The sequence below is a fragment of the Strix uralensis genome, chromosome 5 (assembly GCF_047716275.1).
Source record: "Strix uralensis isolate ZFMK-TIS-50842 chromosome 5, bStrUra1, whole genome shotgun sequence".
Lineage (NCBI taxonomy): Eukaryota > Metazoa > Chordata > Aves > Strigiformes > Strigidae > Strix > Strix uralensis.
In genome coordinates this window covers 86309982-86332090 of record NC_133976.1, presented here as the reverse complement: position 1 = coordinate 86332090, position 22109 = coordinate 86309982, and the positions used below count along the sequence as shown (strand labels likewise).

The following is a 22109-nucleotide window of genomic DNA, read 5'->3' as shown; positions in this document are numbered from 1 at the left end:
ATCTGTATGCCACTTGATTTCCATGCAGCCCTATAGGGTTTACACTGGCCCTTCCCAAGCTGAATTTCACCCCAGCCCGAGGCTTTATCCACACTTGGAATGAGGCCTGAGTTCAACACAGGGTGTAGCTGCTCTACCACGGGCTCCTGGAGTTGTCCAGGGTATGGTCAGTTGTGTCACGGTGTTGTGCTGAAGGAGGTACACCAGCGGCTGGTTTTTACTAACTCAACGCTTTAAGACGCTCCTTGGTTTTATTAGATATTGGGCTTTATTCTGCACAGTTGATGCCAAAGGCTACTGGTGTAATATTCAATATTCTCTGTAATTCAAGTGTGAAAATACTTTCCAGAGACAGCTGTATATGATTTTTTAGTCTACGCCTATCTCATATTTCACTATTAATCCACAAACTTAAACACTTTGTGGTTCAGTTTTTTTCTTATAGAAAATAAAGGGATTAAGAAAAACTTGCTTAGAGGGATTTTTGGCTCAGTAGCTCTTAGGCAAACTTTACTTACTGTCTTATTGAAAAGGCTAGGAGAAAAGAGGATGATACTTAAACCCTGCCATGTTATGCTGACTCCCAGGCTCTGGAACATATCCTTGGCACTCAGGGCAGCTCACAGCCTACAGCCTGAAACCAAACTGGTTTAAGGACAGGGTAGTGGGTGATGGCAAAGTGTGTCTTTACCTTATACCACCTGAACTGTGCTGAGCTGCCAGTCAGGAACTGGACTAGAAGTGACTGTAAATAACATGAAAAATAAAAGAATGTGGATTTTACACACTCAGTGTACCAAAATAAATACAGCCCAGGATTACTTTTCTACTGACAGCCTCATGGCACAGCTTGAAGATCTGGAGAGTGCCTGGGAGCCACCAGAGCAGGCTGCATCACAGGAGAAGGGGAGCTGGGAGCTGAGGGTGATGGCAAGCAGCCCAGAGCAGCACCCTCATGGGCACGGGGAAGCCCCATGGTACCTGTGCAAGTCAAGCAGAGCAGGTCTGGTGATAAAATACAATATTAATCATCACGGAGAAAGAAAAATTTCACTCCACGGCGCGAGGGGAGAAGGTCAGGGTCAGGGTCTGGATCGACAGGCACGTGGCCAGCCACAGGCAGAGCTGCAGGACCAAGGGCGAGGGTCTGGGCTGAGCTGCAGCCCCTGGGAGAAGCGGGGAGGCTCCCAGCGAGGCTCCCACCGTGGCTCTTCACCCTGGTGTCCGGACCCATGTCGCCCAGCTGCACCACGTTAGAGCTGGCCTGGAGCACCAGCGCCGAGCCCCATGGAGGGGTGAGGGGAAGCCAGAGGGTTAAAAGAAGAGGACAGCAGTACCTCTTTGACCACAAACCTCACCCTGTCCCCCACCACTCACTCTATTGCAATACACAGTGAGAGGAGACAAAACTCTTTTGGGAAAAGCTGCATCATTCGGTAACTTAAAAATTATTTCACATCGAAACCAACCAAGCAAGGGTAGCAGCACTGCTCAGAAACAAACCGTAACACCCAGTGTAGTTCTGTGCAAGCTCCCTTTCCACATTTCATTTCTGGTTTTGCACAGTTCTATGTGCCAGGAATGAAACACAACCATCTTCTGGTTCCTTAATCTTCTCCAAAGCTCAGACTCCATTTTCCACATGCCAAGCATCAGCTTGGTAAGCCCAAGCAGAAGAGCCAAGGACCTTTATGCCTTGCCGGTTCCATTATTTTCCAGAATCCCGTCTCACCCTGGCCCGACGGGGGCACGGGCTGCTGGATTTCACCGCTAGCCTGTTGAAGAGCACTCGCCAGCCACGGATAGTGGGAGCAGAGTCCGCGGAATGGAAGGGCCGGGGGACAGGGCTGCTGCCTGTTGCTGCCTGACACTGTTTCCCTGTCCTCAACCCCCACCAGGGCTCAGGCAGGGCAGGGAGCTGCCCACACCCCCCTGCTGCAAGCCTACTGGTGTCAACAGCCCCCTACCTTCACCTTTCCCAGGGCGGGCAATGCTTCTAGAAGCGCTGCTGGCGAGGACACCCAGCCTCAGCTGTCATCCTTCCCACTGGGTCTGATGTTCCCAGCTGCTGCACCTTCCCAGCCCTCTGATGCAGGGGAATCCCAGAATCATTCAGGTTGGAAAAGACCCTTGGGATCATCGAGTCCAACCATCAGCCCTACTCTACAAAGTTCTCCCCTACACCACATCCCCCAACATCTCATCCAAACGACCCTTAAACACACCCAGGGATGGGGACTCCACCCCCTCCCTGGGCAGCCTATTCCACTCTCTTATCACTCTTTCTGGGAAAAATTTTTCCCTAATGTCCAGTCTGAACCTCCCCTGTTGCCGTTTAAAGCCATTCCCTCTTGTTCTATCACTAATCACCTGTGAGAAGAGACCAGCACCAACCTCTCTACAATGTCCTTTCAGGGAGCTGTAGAGAGTGATGAGGTCTCCCCTCAGCCTTCTCCTTCTCAAACTGAACAGTCCCAGCTCCTTCAATCGCTCCTCACAGGATTTATTCTCCAGGCCCTTCACCAGCTTCGTTGCCCTCCTCTGAAGGAGGAAGGTGGAAGCCCCCAGCCCTCTTGGCAATGCCCCTTTATACCCACAGAGACGCGGGTGTTTGTCAGCAGATGATGTGTGGAGGCACCACTGACCCACTTGGAGTCAGACCCCACTGTGCCCAGCTTGTGCGGGCATCCGAGAGCCCCCAGCACTCCCAAAAGCTCCTTTAATTCATGACTTTGTTCTGAAATTTGACTGATGACAGGGGTAGATTGATCTGCCTTGTTTGATGGCTCTTTGTGGTTTTCTCTCTCACCCTTCTGCGGTGGAAAGAGCCAGTTTCTAGATTTTGCAGTCAGAAAAAGCTCCTTTAGATGAAACGGCCTGGGCATGCTATCCTCGGCCATTTCAAACTTGTAAGACAAGAATTAATTAAATACTGAAATTGCTTTAGATCTTTTCAACTCAGGATGGACAAATGCTTACGTTGTTTCTGGTGGGAAAAACCAAAACCAACAAAAGAAAAACAAAAAATCCAAGCCTTTCTGTCTCCCAAAACAGGTTTTTTCCTCTTTGATTTATTTTTCCCTTTTGGAAACAGCTAGTTTCTCTCACCAGAGAGCTCTTCCCAGTTTTTGATGGGAATCATCTTATACTTTTGGATCAATACATGCAGTAAAAATCAATCCTCACAGGCATTCTGAAAGCCAGTGGAAACAATGGTTTTATTTTTAAGTGTCCTTTTACAGATTGTGAAAATCAAATGTTGGGATACCAAGGATTTTAGGCTGGAAAGTAAGTAGAAGTAAAACCAAAACTAGCTTATGACTGATCTAACTTTGCCCAAGGTGGGAAATGGAAAAAAAACCTTAAAGCAGTTTATCATCTTTGGAGAACTGTATGAGTCAACATCAAGTGTTTGGCTTGGTTAGCTAAGGGTAAATGAGAGAGTTAAAAAAGGGCTGGAGGATTTAGATAAGATAGATTGCAACAGAAAAGGTAAGAAACCTAAGAGGATAATATAAGTGTTTTCCAGGAAATTAGAATCCATAATGCAAGCAAGAGAGAGAGCCTAGTTTGGGTCTTAATGTGAGAAACATCACGAAGGGACTGAGAACCGAAAGAGAAACCAAATGTGAACCTCCTGTAAAGCAGGGAATTATACTGCCATTATTCAGAATGGTTGCTCTTCTATCCACTTTCAGGAAAGGCTATTAAAATAAATCTTCCTTGGCAGACAAAGAAAGGGGAGGAAAACAGAGAAGCACAATGAAGCAAAAATAATTAAAGAGCATTAAAAATATATTGTATTGTATCTATGAGAGTTTCCCTTTTACATCCATCTTGCCTCCTCTGGGACTGTTTCTAGATCTGTTTGTTTGAAAAAGCTACTGCAAAAATGAAAAAAGGGAGTGCTGCTTAGAGCAAGCCTTCCCTTACACCCACATCTGCTCAGGCTGGCTGTAACACGTGTAGCAATATCCCTGTTCCTAATATTGCTCCATAAGGGACAAAGCCAGGTCCCTCCACCCAGAGATTTTAGGAACCCAGAGCTCCAGTCAGGGCAGAAAACTGGCTATGGCTTTTCCTGTGTGCAGCCAGGGCTGACAATTTGCAAACACGGACTGCTACACTCTTTCCTAAATACCACCAAGGATTTCAAAGAATCCAGGTATTTTGATTTCTCAGCAGTTTAAAACGAGGACCAGAATGGCTACTCTCAAAGGTATAGGAATATTCTGAGGTGGAAAATGGCAGAAACTGATGGAAGCGATGGATTGGGCAAGTAGCTTTATGTTGGAGGATGTCATTGCTCCATGGGTAGTGATGCTGCCTCAACCAAATCAGATCAAATCAAATCAAATCAAATCAAATCAAAACTAGGTTTTGTCAGTACATTTCAAAAGTTATGCAGGGCTGTACGTCCAGCTCTGGTTATAAGCTCAACACAAGTGCTGAGTGGAAAATGGCCAATTTATGCCTGTTTTGTCATGATATAACACAGAACAAAAATGCAATCATTTCTATAGGAATAGAATAGATAAAATGGAGCAGAGTCAATGTTAATTTGTGTTTTCTCAGTCCTCTCACTTTCTGACTGCTGCTATGGAATACAAAATTGCATTTTTAAAGGGGTGGGGTTTTAGGTCTTTTTTCGTGCTTCCAGCAGGCTACCCTTCCCTTTTCTGGGCCTCAAATACCACTTTTTTTCCCCTTAGTATCAGAGAAAGTATATTCTGCATTGGGGTATGGCATTCTTTGAAAAGAAAACGAAAGTTTTCGCAGTCCAGAGAATGACAGATCGTTAATAATCTGTAATACGCAGGCTTTCCATCTGCTATTATTGCTCTCAGGTCAGTTGGCTCTAGGAAAGCAGGAAGGAAGTGGAAAGCTTCAGTGAACACGAACAAAAAAGCTTCTATAAGCCTGCAACGTATAAGTGAACTCCAAGCCACTATTCCCTGGAAATGCAAAAATTGGCTCTGCTTATAATTCCGTTTCTACTAGTAAATTCCTCCCTTCGCAGGAAAGGCACCAGACAGACATTTTCCGCACAATGGTCTCAGACGAAGGTGCAGCCTCAAGTGCTTATGTTCCTGAGAAGGGCTCTCCTCCCAGTCAGAAAGCCCTCTGTACCTCCTAAAACTATTTCTTTGCCACGGATAAAGGCAAGGGTTCCCCTTATTCAGCTGTCTCATGTGCATCAGGCCCCTCCTAGACTGTGACTTTGTCTGCAAGCTTATTTCAAAAATGGAAGCTCACTGGCATGGTGAAAATCCTTCTTAAAATGGATGTGTGCTTCTGACCCAACTAACTTGGGGTTAGTTACATGGGTAACGAAACCACAATTTTGGCCCATGAGTTACAAGAGCAATACCATGTCACTGTTGCAAGTATCTTACTGATCTTATCTAATTAATGTTTAACATAAGTTTGGGAAAAAAAAAAAAGGTAACGACATATGAAAAAACAGAAAAAACATAGACTAGTTTACGATTGTTTATAGAAGAAGAGGTATAACTGATTTCAAAACACTTAAAAAAAACCCTTCCTGTATCAAAATGATTATTTGATTTGTACCATTGAGAAAAAAAGGGTTTGGAAGAAAATAAAAAACCCCAGTGTTTGGCAAGAAGCCCCAAAGAACTATAGACTTCTTTCCCCTTGCCTAGTGCACTTCTGAGAACAAGTCACATGCAGGAGGGGCCGGCCCTACCCTTTCTGCTTTTTATAAGCGAGCTGACATGTTTGAACATTGTTCTCATAAGGAAGTACATGGGGCACCTTTTTTTTATTGCAAGTGCAGCACCCTTCTTAGTGAAAGCTTACGAACACATGTTTTGATGAAAGACTGAAAGCATTAAACGGAAGAAGTGAACTTCAGGTTTCTGGAGGGAAGTGCTGTGCTTGCAAGGCTGGCTCTAGCAAGACAAGTCTAGCCACTGGAAGAGGAGGAGAAAGAATTGAGATCAGCGAGCACCCAGGGTTGCTGGTGGGTGCAATAGACCTGGAAGGTAATAAGCTCCCTTTTCTTCTCTGAACTTTGTTTCTCTTTATAATGTTTCCCTTTACAATGTGCCCTTCCCAGCACAAGACTCTCTGATTCTTAGTTGTATACGGATTAAATGGATTAATTTAGGTACCAAACCATGTACTTTCAGGTTTAGCTGTGGTGTCAAAAGGGAAGGAACTGCCCTGGGACTTTTGGAGCTGCCATACAAGCTTTGCTGCTTTGGCTGTGTGCTTTGGAAATAAGAGATTGACCTATCAAGCCAAGCAGAGTAAAGTCCTTTTCTGCTAACCACACTACAGTTAGTTGTGGAAGGTTGAATTTAAAATTTGTATTCAGTGTATTCAGGTAGACTTAAATCCTCACCACCTGGTTCTTACAGGTCAGCCCAGTTCAAGCTAGGTCACCTCTTGGTAGTAAAATGCCTTCATTTACAACTGAAGGAAACTCTAATCCAAGCAAGTAAATGGTGGAGGTGACTCAGCAGGTGACACGCTCCCCTGAAATCATCAGTGAGCAGATCTGTTATTCCCTTTTTGCTCCCAGATCTTTGCTGCACAATGGCAGCTGATTTAGTCTACTGGAGTTCATAAATAATGTGCCTTACCATTTCTGCTGGTGCTGAAAGCCGAGTAGTGCATCACTTCTCTTCCAGAGGCTCAGTCTTCAGCAGTTCTCTCAGCTCTGAATATGGAAAATGGTTCTGGACAGCCGCAGACTAGCAGACACCTTCTCTTCTGAAAGACATGTATCAGCATAGACCTTTTTATATTTCATGCATTATATCTGTTGCACAACAGTGCTCATGAAAAATCTGTTGCCAGTAGGGGCGTTTTCCTTGGCATCCTAGTGTAGCTCTGCCTTCACTAGTTATGTTGCATCCTATTTAGTTAAGATTAAATAAGGGGCACATAATCCTTTAGTTTGCAAGTTAGTGCTTTCCATCAGAGGCAACTGTATTGCAGTACCACGTGGAGAAGGCCTTTCTGGTGGGCTTGTGTGTAAAACCAGCTTTCCACAGCATCTGTACAGTTTAAGATGGTTCAGTCTCTTGCACAGACAATACTTATCCATTAAGGGTTTTATGAGAATGACTGACTTGATATCTACAAAAGGTTTCTTCAGCGAAGTGTGTTGCTTACATACTAATGAACTCTGGAGACCTGTGATGGTTCCGCTTTTCTCCACAAGAACTATCAGTAGGTTAGGATCATCCACCCAGAGGAAAGGATCTAGCTTGAAGAGCTAGGAGAGGACTCATGGTCTTTGCTTCCCCTTGCACGGGACTTCCCCTTGCACTATCACATACTCCTATGTACGTGAGAGCAGAGCTGAAGGGAAAGACCCACACCTGGGATGAGTCAGTAATGTAAACAGCAGTGCTTTTATTACTAGCACCTTTCTCCAGCATTGCCTCAAAAATAAAAGTGTTTTATTTAGAACTGGCATCCCAGACGAGCAACCGCATTTCTGTCTGCTGGTTGAGGGAGAAGCGCCAGACCAGACCTGAACAGCTTGGACTATCAACTCTCCAAGGACTGTTAGTTAGAATGAGAGGAAATGGCCTCAAGTTGCACCAGGGGAGGTTTAGATGGGATATTAGGAAATATTTCTTCACTGAAAGGGTTGTCAAGTACCCTGGCTGCCCAGGGAAGTGGTTAAGTCACCATCCCTGGAGGTATTTAAAAGACATGTAGACATGCTGCACAGGGACATGGTTGGTTTCTTAAAGGTATTTCCCAACCTAAATTACAATTCTATAATGATTCTGTGGTAATTTGGGGGGCCTCTTTCACTTCTCGTTTCTCCTTTTGCTATTCAGCCTTTCAGGGCAGGCACTGCCTCTTGCTCCAGAGCCATCTTTCTGTGCTTCCCTGGGGTTTGTTAGCGCTGGAGAGAGTGTACGTAACAGGGAATCGAGCCGAACAGCACGGTCAGCACTGACATTGCCTCTGCTTGGTCAAGGTCCCTGAGCCTTCTGGAGGTAAATCCCAGGGCTGTCCGTGAGGCAGGGAGATGAACGTGCCTACGGAACGTTCTCTGAGCTCTGTGGGCACATAAGGAGGAAGGAGGGGAGGCATGCCAGCAGGGTTAGGAGGAGAGGAGAGACTGGGAAAGCATCAATCCAGCACCCAAGTTTGGGCTCAAGCAGAGTCTGTGGTGAGCACAGGGCCGAGAGGACTTGTAGAGTTAGCCACCATGGTGGTTTGCAGCTATACATGCAACTATAAATTAATAAATAACACCAATACAACTATTGAGAAATGGCGTAGCCAGGACGCCACTTGGTCCAGCTTTGCCGAACACAAGCCTATAGCTGGCTGCCCTCCAAATCAACAGTTATTCCATCTGTACTTGAACGTCCAGGCTACACTTCCTCCTAACAAAGAGTAAACAGTCACACTGTTAGTTTATATCTTTTTTATGATTTTCTTTGTGTATCCTGCCCACTCAGCCTCGTATAATAAACTTCTCAAGCTTTTAGTTGAATATCTTTGCAGTTGGCCCAGGGTGGTGTTACAGTGCTACAAGTTGGGGGATTGGGTATTTTTGTGGACTTGAGCAAGTTTAGCCAGTCTTGGCTCTCAGAGACTCCAAAGGAAAGAGGGTTTTGTTGGTCATGCTGTTCACAGAAATCCATCTGTGTTTTTGCTAAATTTCTCTATCCTGGCAGATAATTCTTGCAGTGGATGGAGGGTTATAGCTAAATGTACCACTACGAGCGTTGGCAGTTCAGTTTCCATTTTCTGGGAAATGGCACGTGGATGTGACATTTGACAATGGGAAGAAAAGGTCTGGAGGAGAGTAAAGAGGGAGGAGGTAACACTGCTCCCTCAGAGCCTGCAAGCTCCAGAAGATAAATAATTTAGACTGGAGTTTTTAAATAGACAGAATGAGACCGTGCTGCTACTCTCCATAATCTGATCCTCCAAATTTCTTTTAATCATCCTAGGAAATAATATGCAGATTTGGGTTTTAGCAGGACTTCCAAGTAACTGTCAAACCAAATCAATGCCTGCATTAAAATATGTTCTTTACAGAAATTCATTTCTGAGAAAGAGTTCATGCAAAGCGAGTGCTGCTTCTGCAAAAGGCCTGGCTCATCTCTGACCCACACCAGATGGGATATTGGAAAAATAATGTGGTTATAGTATGAAGAAGTAAGTCTAAAGAGAGATTTAAGTCACAAGTTAAGATTTCAAACTTTAGAATTAACTGAAAAACAAGTTAGCTACTGGCAGTCTCCTTTATAAATGCTTGCCAGCACGTGGTGATACCTCCTTTCCTTGCTATTTGTAAGTAATGTCATAAATGAGCTATAAACTGTGACTCCTTGTTCTCTTTTACACTCCTCCGGCCTTCTTGTATACACAGGGGTGAGATTTCTTACCGAGACATCAGTGCTCAAAAAAGTCCCAGTAAGGAAGCTCTTATACCACATTTTTACCAGCATAATTTGTTTCATTTCTCAGAGGTTCCCCATCAGAGCGAGGTGCAGGTTTAGCTGTACCGCTGCATCTGATGTGCGAGTGCTTATTTGATGTTACGTACTGGCAAGCTGTAATAATACTGTACCTCCTGCTATCGGTCTGCACTTAGCCTCGTTCAGGAGACCAACCTTTGAACTCTTATTTGATTTTTATCTGTACAGCCACCTTGGGTAGGACTGTTCTCAACGTATAAGTAATAGCCCAGTGTACAGGGATGTGAGGGTTATTTAATGCTACTGTCGGTGCTGTTTGGGAATGAATTTTTATATTATTTTATGCAATTACTTTATAATTTTATCTATAGCTTGTCTATTTTTATATGGCTATTTATATCTTTATATTAGTGAAAAATGAGTACATATGAATGCTACACAAATTATTTTAGATCTATGAAGTGTACCCATGGTAGGGAAGGCTATGCTGTTTTAAGTAGAGTCGGTATCTGATCTGAGTAGTGAGGTTATATATTTTCAAGGAGAAACCTGAGTTTGAATAAGGTATTAAATAATGAAAAAAATGGCATAGCCTTTAAATTTTTCCCTCTATTTCTGGACGAACTTCAAAAATGAAATAAATGCTTGGTCTGGTTTCTGGGGCAAAGGGAAGTGCCTGTTCCTGGACTCATTGACTAGCTGAAGGGATTAGCTGTAGCCTTGCTTTCTGTGTAGCAGACACTGAGAAACGCAGTGCAGCTTAAAACACTCTTTAAGCTCCTCTGGGCTGCACTGGAAGATGGCCTCAAACAATCACGGGGCACAGAAAAGGTCCTACCTTTGCTCCCCTGCGTCCCGAGGGTGGTGTGTGCACCAGCACGCCCTTCCTACATGCAGCAACGAAGGAGCAGGAGCCCCGTGCCTGTCTTGCATCATTTCACTTCTCCTTTGTTTTTTTCTGTATTTCTAGCTCTCACTTCTTTTTCTCCACTTGGTTTGTTTCTTGTAACAGCCTCTTGCTGACTTTTTCCTGCTGGGCTTTCAGTTTCCCTTGCAAGTTCATTAAACCAGCCTTCATGAACCCTGTGAGAAGATGCAGAATTCCTGCTGACCTTTTGAATATCTCAAGGCAGCAACCAGCAAGAGGAGGGGAACTTGCTCCCTCTCCCACAGCCTCCAAACTGCCCCGGCCGTGTCCAGCGAACAGGGACTCACCTTGGCATGACCTTGTGAGCAAGAGGTCTCGGTGCAGTATTGGGCCCTTCACAGGACAGAGCTTCTGCTGAAGCCCAGGAGCCTGTTTGAAGACAATGCAGTCTTGGATGCTATCGGGATAAAGCCTCATCCAAGCGTAGTGGGATGTTTTGCCACATGAAGTATCAATTTCTAAACACTGAATTGCAGCACACGGCTAGCAGAAAGCTGAGCAAACTAACACCCAGGATCGCGCTGGGAAGAAAATTTCAGAGGGGCTGGTGCCATGTGTTTGAGACACGGGTGGTGGTGTGTCAATAGCTTAACTTGAGCACAGTGGGAAATTATATTTTGGCTCACTCCTGGACTTAACCTAGCAGTTCCCTGAGAGATAAACAAGTAATCTTTCCTGTCTCTACCAATAGATGTCGTGAGGTTTTTTTCTCCACTTTTCCCCCCTTCTTCCTATCACGCTATTCCCATTCTCATTTCTTCAGTGACTGTCCTAAAGTGAAAGTGGAAGCCAATGATATCCCAGAGCAGTATCTGGAACATCCTTTCTCTTGAGGAAAAAGCAAGGTCTCTAAAATGGGATGCAGACTGTGAGGTGCATAGATGCATTTAGCAGTGCAAGGTTAGAGGAACTGTGATATGACACTCCCAGGTTTCTTCCTCCTTGCCCTTTTACCCTTCTTCTCTCCCTTCCTTCTCTCCTTCCTCTTCCCCTCTTCCTTCCTCATCCCCTTCCCTGGTAAGGACAACGCTGAACATGTAAGCCATGGGTTTGGAGTTGGTCTAATTTCTGACGCTCATACATTTGGTAAGGACAGTTTTATACATTTCTTTTCTTCCTTCTGTTGTCTCAGTAACACCACCAAAAACCAACTTATGGTGGAAGTGGGTCATCTAAGTTTTGTTATATTGGTTGCCTTCTGCAGCTAATGGCAAAACAGCACAGAGTGCCACAAACTTTTTTTTAAAAAAAATTTAAAAGGTTACAAATGTGAAACTTAACCAAAGTGAAGTTAAAATCTTACAATAAAAGTGGCATTGAAAACAAGGAGACAAATCAGCTGGGCTTTGTTTCTCTCCATAACTTGCTGGGGCAGGGAAATCTTTTGATTAATCAGTCACTTCAAACTTTTTTATTAACCCCCTTTACGTGTGTCAGTCCTAACACCACCTGTATCCAGAAGACAAATGGTATCCATTATACCCGAGTAGTGAAATGAGATGCATGTGAGGTGAGGTGTCTGGTCCAAATAGAGGCGTTCAGAAGTTTAAAGCCAGACTTCTGCTAAAAATGAGCTAGTATCCTCCTGTGGATTTTCACGGGACTAGGATGGTTTACACCAGGTGAAGATCTGGTGCTTCATACATACATACATGACTTATTTCAGCCTCGTGCTTAGGAAAAAAAGTTTTAGGGTGATTAATAGATGGATCGGACTGCAACAACTTGTCATTTTCTGGAGTTTGAAGGAAGCAGCTAGTAACTTCAGACCTCTCCACAGTAAAGATCTGCAATTAAAGCACAGCCTAGCAATCTCCCTGCCTCTGAGCCTTGCCTCCCAGCACCTCTGAAGAGACAGGATACCCAGGTCCCTTCATACACCATTGCTGTGCCCACAGACACCTGCAGAATAAGGCTGCGCTAGAAAGTTGCCTCCTACGGAACAGCTGCCTGGTTGCTGTGAACTTGAGGGGACAGCTTGCTCTTATCCCAGTGGCAGAAGTTAAAAATACATGGGGAGCAAGGCAGCCCATTCCCACTGACTCTCCTTTGGACCCAGGAGGTGCGTGGTGTGTAACTCCCACACATGAGTCTCCATCCTGCTGGATACGTATCAGCAACAGTGTTACGTTCAAAGCACAAATCACAGAATCATTCAGGTTGGAAAAGACCCTTGGGATCATCGAGTCCAACCATCAGCCCGACTCTACAAAGTTCTCCCCTACACCACATCCCCCAACATCTCATCCAAACGACCCTTAAACACACCCAGGGATGGTGACTCCACCCCCTCCCTGGGCAGCCTTTTCCACTCTCTGACCACTCTTTCTGGGAAAGATTTTTCCCTAATGTCCAGTCTGAACCTCCCCTGTTGCAGTTTAAAGCCGTTCCCTCTTGTTCTGTCACTAATCACCTGTGAGAAGAGACCAGCACCAACCTCTCTACAATGTCCTTTCAGGGAGCTGTAGAGAGTGATGAGGTCTCCCCTCAGCCTTCTCCTTCTCAAACTGAACAGTCCCAGCTCCTTCAATCGCTCCTCACAGGATTTATTCTCCAGACTCTTCAGCTTCGTTAATAGCTGACTGATATTCCAGACAGGAAGAAATTAGCTTAAATTTGTCTCTGTCAGGCTGAGGGCACAGTGCGAGTGAATTTGGTACTTGTTTAAGAGAGGGCAATGGGGACAGAAGCCTCCTATTTTGACTTGTCAGCAACAGAGGCCCCAGTGACAGGTTCTGGATATGTGCACAGTTTTGTTCGACTTTGTGTGGGTCATTGAGCAGAGGCGTTGCAGAGAGCCTGCTGTTGGTGGTCAGGGCCACCTGCTCAAACAACTAAAACCTCCCCTGGGCTCTGCAGAAGACACCTTTTTGAGAATTTAAAAAAAAAAAAGCACAGCAGCTAGGTCACTGCATCGCAGCTGATCGCTCCCGTTTCTTCCTCTTGTTGCTCTGGCTTCCAGGAGGCTGGTGGCAAATGGGTCCAGTGCTAAGCGAAGGTTTAAGAGTGTTTCAGGCTGTGGCTTGATGAGCTACAATATGTGGAGAAACAGGAAGATGGCAAAATGCATGTGTGCGCTGTGGGGTCGGTATGTTTATTTGGACATGAACAAGTTACACTAGATAAGTACCACCACACCACTCATTGCACGTTGTTAAACGTGCAAAATTGTTGACCTGAGTCCCCTGAAGTAAAAGGGCAGCTGAGAACATTATGATGGATAAATATCATAATTTTTCCTTGGGCTAGTTCTTGTTTGCTTTCCTACCTAGAGCACTCAGGGCCTGCATTTGTCAAAGCTTCCTCTGAAAGTTCAGTTCTGATGTATTTAGATGCTTGCTCATTTGAGCCACAGCGTAGGCTTTTCCTTTGCAGTGCTTTGATGAATCGTTTTTCTTTCCATCCCAAGAATCAGTTATTGTTATGGGCTTTCACCTTTTCATGCACTGTACCCCAACCATTGAATACTCCTTGAATTTCCTCATCTTTCCTGTCTAAGCCACCAAATGCAATTAAAACCAATGTATCAGATCTCTTGTTCCCATTCTTTGACGGCCTTGATTGCCACCTGAGGTATTTCTCAGTAACCAAATTCTCTTCCTAGAAAACAGTGCTTCTCTGGCTCCCGGGTACTGCAATATTGTTCACATCACTGAGGTTTATAAGGTGTTTGGTGAAAGGTTCTCTAGAAATGTCAAATACTGGTTGGTATTAATGAAAAACAGGCCGTTCCTTAAGCCATTAAAACTAAGAATATGTTCTTGCAGGAACCAAGATGTCTTCGCCAAATGATGTCAGTATGGAAGAAATACCGCTGGAAGATGATGAGCGAGACAGCGTAGAGTACAAGATCCTGATGGCCTATGCCCAGCGGCGACTGTCTAAGAGTAAATATGGGAAACTTCTGAAAAATGAGGCTAATGTAAAGAAATCATCATCCTTAATCAGAAGAAAAGTAGAGATTGACCATCAAAGGGATAAAGATGGACCAAGCCAAAGACTTTTTCTTCAGGGTGGCGTGACACAACAGTGCAGCAAAGAGCAAGCGAAAACAAAGAGCTTGTCTATCTCTTGCCTATCTTTTCTCTGTGGCAGAGAAAAGAGGGAAAAGCCCCCACTGGTGTTACCGCAGGGAAGTCGCACAGCACATTTCTCCATTTCTGAGACACAACCTGAGATCCTTCCACAAGGGAATTCTCAGCATCACACAGGTATGTCATAGTTCTTTCCTTTTGTTGCCTGGCTTTAACTCTCTCTCTAAATAGCTTAAATGCCTGGTGGTCTGTGGAAAAGGCAGGAAGAAGAAGGTGTTTTCTTCCACTTTTTGGTCACCTCTTATACTAGCTTTATTGATTTCTACTAAGGAAGGCAGATTCCCAGATCTTCAGTAGTGCTTGCCCACACAAGATTCATGCTTGCAACTGGCTTTTCTCTTTTCCATCATAAGGTGGTAAGTATCATATAATTGCACAGGTTGGGTTTTTTTCCAAGCAATTGCACAGGCTGTTTTTTTTTTTTTTTTTATCCCAAGCATTGGCTTTTTCTTATTCATACCTGGTTAGAAAGAAAACATAAAACACTAGTCAGACTGCAGACTTCCACACTAAAATCAAGGAAGAGAAGTTGTTTGAAGGCCTGTTCAAGGAGCTTTATCATGCAGCAAATATTCCACACTAAAGACAGAAGTGTTAGATTCTTCTTGAAGCTCTGGTGCCAAGTAGTTGGCTGTGACCAGCCCCAAGCACAGAGCAGACCATGTCTCCAGGCCACCTCTCATAACCCCCCCATGCATCTTAAATGGAAAGAGTCTTCCAGAGTTACCTAAGTCTCATTTACACGTTGCTATTATACAAAGTCTGAAGCTGCCCTCCATGTGTTGGAAGAAGAGGCAGTAGGTGGCTGTAATCCATCTGGCATCCAGGGATCCCATCCACATAAGCCCCCAAAGCCTGTCCCACATCAGGTGCTGCACTGCAGGCAATAAGATCTTACCTTTCCTGCTCTGGATAATAACTAATATTTTAACTTCTCGTACAAGACTGGGAGAGGAGGATGAGGTATCCCCTTTAAGTTGCCATATTGCTGTCATATGGGTAAGGTAGGGGGTTGTTTAATTTGTCCCAGCTTGATACTCTTGGTGTCACAGTGATTGCTCTCCCCTTTCACTGCATTTAAAGATATTTCTAAAAATTATCCACCACTGACTTCTCTCTCCAGCCTAATGCCCCACCCCTGACCAGTTTAACTGTCCTGGGCCAGCTCCTACCCACCAAGCCCATAACTCTCCCTGCTGTCAGTCTCTCAAGAAAGACTCCCTGCCTCAGCCCAGTGCCTTTCACTAGGGGGAAATAACTATAACTTTCCCTTGTTTGGTTGCCAGGGCCATATGTCAGCATCCAGATATCTGGTTTTACGTCCGTTTTATTTTCACATTGCGAAGGAAAGTGCTGGAGAGTTTGGGTGCAATCACTTGATGGCCCTGCCAACACATCACCAAGTTCCCTGCAGCATGGCCTCGAGGTAAAACCTCCCCGTGCTGGGTGTTAACCTCCCTGGGGATCCTTCTTGGCTCTAAATCTGGCCCTTACCTGCCCTTCAGCAGATTACTGGACCAATTCCTAAAACATGATTATCATTTATCACTTATACTTCTAGCAGCTGCACTACAAGCTTGGTCAGGCCATTCTAGAGCAAATGGGGGTGCTTTTGGGGATTACTTATCTAAATTGAAGGCCTGTTCAATTTAAACCAGTTGCCTAATCTTTGGTTTCTAAAGTAACGAGCAGCCCGATCCCCGTCCTGGAAGTTTAGCAGCTTCCTGACAAGCTCTACAGGCAGGTGAGGGGATGAAAATGTCTTGGGGTTGATTCACCAGTCTTAAAATGCAGTTTTTATTGTCTGCATTAACCCCTGCTGTCCCCACAATAAACTCTGCTCATGAATTTTACATGCGTTATGGGTCAGGTCGCTGCTGAGCTGGTCTTGATGTCTGCTGGTCACGCAGGAGCTGCCACTTGGCAGCGGTGGTGGGGAGACCGAGTTTTGCATCCCAAGGTCTGTGAGGTGAATTGTAAGGAATAGCATTTTTTAGATGAAGCAAACCTTGCACCAGCTCCTCCTGCTCTCTTTGCTATAGCAGGATCCCCGTTGGAGCGCCCTCACCGAGCGATGCCTCCAGCCAGTCAGGGTCCTGGTTGCTGAGTTCTCCCGATATTCACGTCTGTTTAATACAACAGTGTCAAGGACATAAGAAGCTTTTGTGCCAGAGGTGCCTCTGAAGTGAAGTCTACTTCTCCTCTGCTCAGGATTAGCCTGTAAGAACAAGGAAAGAGCATTCAAATACACCATCTTTTCTGAATCAGGACCTATATATGAACTAATCATGGGCAATACAACTCAGGCCTAAGATTCACCATCCTGTAGAGCAGAACTCTCACATTTCTTAATACATGGTGTGCTTCTGGCTTGCAAGGATGTATGCTGGTGAGCAACACTCACACTTGCTTCTGTATGGCCTCTGTATAGCTAACTGCTGCTCAGATACTAGAGAGGGGTTGTTCTGCATTACTTGTCTCTCTAAATTATTACCAGCTGATCTCAAGCAATAGCAAAACCCCAGCATGGAGAAATGTAGCTCTTGGTAACCTCTGGGCACTTCCACCTCAGGGGCCATGTAAATGGGTAAATCACTGAATTATTTCCTGGAAAGATTAATTGCTTTCTTTATTTCCCACCCTCCTCCCCAATCAGGTGAAACAGCAGATGTCAACCACATTGCAGACAAACTTGCCGAGCTTGTTACTTCCAGATCCCAGGAATCTCCTTCAGACGTGTCATTCAGGGTGATGTATCAAGCCCCACCTCAGGAACAAGACAATAGGCAGCCTGTTGATGGACATGAGGGCGAGGAACATGGTAAGGGTGAAGAATTTCATGCTGAGGGGCAGTACGTCAGGTTGGAATTGCACACTGAGGCATCCTCTAGACATGGTGAAGCACGCAGGACTCCTGCAGTAAGATGCTGTGAAGAAGGAAGTTTGCTCTGTCCAAGAGGTGTGACATGAAGAAAGGAGGATGAAGGCAGTGACATAAGGTGGCAGAGCAGGGGTAGGAGTGGCAGGACTGGGGGCAGAATAATACATCGGGGCTCTAAGGCCAAAGACCAGTCGTTGGGGCAATAATGTCTTGGTCAATCCCTCTTTGGTGATGGGAAAACACTGCTCAATCTCTGTTAAAAGTCTGAACTGCTTGTCTTCCATGATGTCTGCAGAGATTTAGTTTTAATACAAGCTTTCTAGGGATTTCTGGTTACAAGAGGGATACTGCCATACTTGCATTTTCTAATCTGACAAACCCTGAGTTTGTCCCAACGAGTTGCAGAAGGTGTAATTGGTAATGATGAGGGGATTTTTTTTCTTCCCCCCCTAATTTTAAGTCCATTTTTGTGGGCTTCCACTAAATTGCTCCTTTGTTCTGACTTGTTATCAGACACACCTCAAAGCCCAAAGGGCTGGCAGTGGGATGTTAAAGACCCTGCTCTTTCCCAGATTAACTGGAGCAAAACATCAGGCTGCATTGCTTACTCCATGCAGTACCTGCACGGTGCAGCTCCGAACAGTGAGCTTCAGCTTAAAACCCAGATACACAATTCTCTGTGAATTTGCCACAAAATAGCAGCTGTTTTCATGATTAAGTGACACAAAGGCTTTTGCCATAGTTTGCTATCTGGATTCTACTAGAAGGCTGCAATATTTATGTTACTTTTTTTCCTTAACAGATGAAGAAAAGATAATACAAACAATAGTTTCACTGTTAAGACAATCAGGGGACCGACTAGAAGAAAAGGTAACTCCTCCTCTTTTCAGGAGCTACACAGGCTGGGAGTGTGAGAGAGAGGTTACTCTTCTCTTGGGAGTGAATGTTTTGTAACCTAGCACGCTCTGTCTCTATCCTGAACTTCTCCTTCCACAGTTGGGACTTTCTGAAACCTTCACCATTCATCCTGAAATCTTTCTTAAGACCAGAGGACTAGCAGGCATCTCTGTTGGGGTGGGGGAGGAAGGCAATAAAAAAGTTGTGCATTTCAAAGAGGAGTCACTCACATCATTCCTGTGGAGTTTCCTGGGACGTTGAGCACTTGACTGACCCTGAGAAACTCTTGTGTTCACATTAAATTTGACATACAAGTTGTTCCCAGCGGAGGGAGGGAAACTCTAAAGCTTTGAGAGTTCTTGTACGGAAAGGGAAATAAATCTTCTTTTTAGAAAGTCCTGCCCAAAAGTTATAGAAGTTATAGAAGAACCCCTGCCTGAGTCCATTAGTTGGAGTGCCTGTTTTTTCTGTTAAAAACACAGGGATTTGTTCCCTTTACTCCCTTCTTTAGCTGCCCCTTCCGCTCTGTAAAGATAGACTCCAAGATGGAGGACATGCTCAGCTCCTGCAGCAGAGGGGTACCCAGATGCAGTAAGAAGCATCACGGTGACTGAGCAAAAGGAGCTCAGCACGGCAGCTCTTGCCAGCACTTCTCATAACCTTGCCTCTACTGTCATCTTCTCACTGCTCCTGTGTTCCCATGTCTCCTCACCTGCAGGTCTCAATACCAGGGTCATACTCGTTTCGCTTTCTTTCTCTCTTTCCGCTTCTTTCATTCAAAAAACTGAAGATTATTTTTGAGGAAAAAACATAGAGCCACCTCCAGAGCCTGAGGGAGCAGCTTTGCAGCGAGATGGGGGGGTGTGTGTCATCTCTGGCATTCCTCACCATGATTAGACCATATTGCATGTATTACCTGGAGATGCTCTCCTTTCCCGATGAGATGGGGAAAGCAATTCTCACAGAAGTGGCTCGATTTAACAAATCCTTATTCTTATTTTCAGATCAAAAAGGACAGGGTTTTCCATCAGTGTTTTAAAGACATGCTGTCCTACACCTTCTTCGAGAGGATCACTGATATGTTCCTGGAGGATGTCTCAGCAGATTCAACAAACGAGCCAGGAGGCCAAGTACAAGTCACAAAAGTTGCCTTTACAATGGAAGTTGCCACCAGACTTACCGCTGTGGACAACCATCCCATGAACCTGGTCTTGGGCTTCGGATTAAAGTACCTCAGAGAACACTTCAGGCCGTGGATTCAGGACCAGGGTGGCTGGGTATGCGTTTTGCCTCCCTTGACTTGTGCTTCTGGCCCCCCTAACATGGGCCAGAAGCAAACCAAACCAAACTGCATGTTCTTTAACACAGTGCATACTCCAGCTGTGGAATTACTTGCTAGAAAACATCTTCTATGCTGCACGTTTTATATTTACATATGTCCAAAAATCAATAGAAGACATTCGTGGAGGGTTGTTAAGTATAAAATACCATTCCCGGCACAGTCTCTCCACCACAAATAGCTGAAGGCTGGAAGAAACACCAAGAAACTTCATACTTGCCCTAATCCTATACTTCTCCGTGAAAGTGTGCTGCTGGCAAGTTCTGGGGACAGCACAGTAGTTCAGGAGTTCATACAGTCATCCTAGTCCTTTTGTGCTTCATGAAATGAATGGAAACATTCAGCAGGTGCACAACCTATATCCATAAGAATAGACAGCACATGAGGCCAGGAAATCCTCCTGGCAAACCTACTGGCTGACCTCAGCAGAGTTGAAATTAGGGTGAGGGTCTCCATTGCTTTTATAATTGTAACTTTTCTTTCTATGTTACAGGAGAAGGCTCTGACTTCACCGGATCAGGAAGAAGTAGAGTAATCATCACTGAATTCATTCGTCAGGGTGCAGGAGCCTTCAGTTAAGGAACACAGGATCTTACCACAATCCAACGCTGCAGTGATTAGTGGCTATATATTTTTAATTTTTCCATGGCTAACTCTGATGGGTAACACTCCCCCTTCTTAAAGCCAGTACTGATGTAGAAGTGTTCTTCAGTGGTTATGAAGGCACCTCCAACTCCCCTGGAACATTCAGCCCGATGGACAGCGATTTTAGGTACCTTTCTGAGTAGAGATGCTTGCCACTGCTCCTGTGGATGGGTGTTGAAGTGAAAACTGAGGGAAAATATCAAAGTATGCAATCAAGAACCACTGGACTGTGATCAACCATCCACCAAGTGAGACAAGTGCTGCCACTTTTCGGTGGTTCACAGCGGTAGCATCTGTTATGAATCCCACAGTCTCTCGTTACAAGACATACCAACACACTGCTATCGGTTTCCTCTCTCTCCTCTTTCTCTGATTAGGTTCTCCAAAGTACTGATGCCATTTTTTACTTCTAAAAGGGACCAAGTAAGGCAAAGGAGGGGTTTTTACTCCAGTGCCTTCCCCATTCCCCCAAGAAAAGAGACTTGATCTACCTACAGATGCTTTTAATTTGAACTCTTCTGTTTTAAACCCCTTCAAAGCATAGTGCAATAGATGTTGACTTTTACAACATTATTTTGTCCATTAATGTGGAAGATACAAGCCCTGTGTGAGCTTTGTAGTCTGAGAAATTTAAAACTTCTCCTACCATGTCAGTTTTCCTCCTTATTCAAAAGGAGCTTGGTGCTATGTGTAATCTCAGGGATTTCTCCATAAACTGAACTGGCCCTTCAGCCACGGAAAACAAGTGATCTGATGAGAGTTCTTGAATGTTATGTGTGGCAGTGAAAGGAACAACAGTGCATCATTTAGAGTAGAGGCGGATGACAGCAAAACTATTCATGATTTTGAGGCTTGGTTTTGTGGCCCATTTAGTTGATGACTTCTGGATTTCTGGGCCCCGCAAATCCCCAGTGGAAGAAGAGGGGACTCAGGAGAACTGCTGAAGCTGTAAAACCGTGGCATTGCTTCTGTGACTTTCCAGAAAAAACAGGTAATGTTTCCCGAAGAGGCTCTATCCTCTCAGTAAGATACCCTTCCATTACAGGTGCTTATTCTGTACAAGTACGTTAACTACAAAGATTGCACAAAGAAGTGATTAACAAATAATGAATTTGAATGAAAATGATAAAAAGCATTTTAACTGGATGTGTAAAATACACAATGCTATCAAAGATCAAGTGTTTTTCTAATAAACCTTAAACTTTCGACTCATGCATAGCAAACTCTGCCTCTGTTTGGACACGTATGTGTGAAACAAAAGACAGAGAAGGTGGAAGCAAGTTACCTTTGTTTCCTTTCTTCAAAGGATTTGGGAAATACTTGATATATCTCTACACTCTAATTATAAGATTCCCTTAGTTTTAAGAACATCCACTCTTTCTGATCACATCAGATGTCCCCAAAGGGGGATGATTTGTGGGGGAGAGGCAAGAACTTACTCAAAAGTTCAAAATGTTGTTCTTCTCCTTCTGTCTCTTTCTCCAACATCTTTTTCTTATGGAAAAAAATTGTGAGGTATTGTAACCTTCCACACATTGGAGGCTGCTGCTTTATTATAAATTTGATTGGTTTCTAAAGCAGGCTTGTTAGCTAGATCTTGGCTCTGAAGAACTCGATCCGATTCCATTTTAATTGCACTAAGACTAGACTCGGTCTGCAGGCGTACACCGGTTTGCCATTAGTTGGGTGCTAGCTCACGGAAGCCACTTTTTTCATTTTTTCTGCTTGAATAACAGTCTGCTGTTTAGCGAGGGGCAAATTCTGTGTTTGTGAGCGTGGTTTTCCAGCTGAAGGTTTAGCAGCCCAAAACCCACACTTGTCCCTCATGCCCTGTTTGGTACCTTAGGGCTAGTTTCCTGCCAAGAGCGGAGCCAACAGCAAAATAGACCGACTTGAA

The 22109-nt window shown here is 44.6% G+C and overlaps 1 protein-coding gene across 1 annotated transcript; it reads left to right on the top strand.

Annotated features, from left to right (window-relative positions):
- Positions 1 to 5845: 5845 nt before the first annotated feature.
- BCL2L14 (BCL2 like 14) lies at positions 5846 to 20621 on the top strand. Its single transcript, XM_074869524.1, has 6 exons — positions 5846 to 6008; positions 14124 to 14567; positions 17107 to 17271; positions 18134 to 18201; positions 19233 to 19505; positions 20061 to 20621. Exons 2-6 carry the CDS (start codon positions 14132 to 14134, stop codon positions 20100 to 20102), a joined length of 984 nt encoding a protein of 327 aa, XP_074725625.1. The 5' UTR covers positions 5846 to 6008; positions 14124 to 14131; the 3' UTR covers positions 20103 to 20621.
- Positions 20622 to 22109: the final 1488 nt, after the last annotated feature.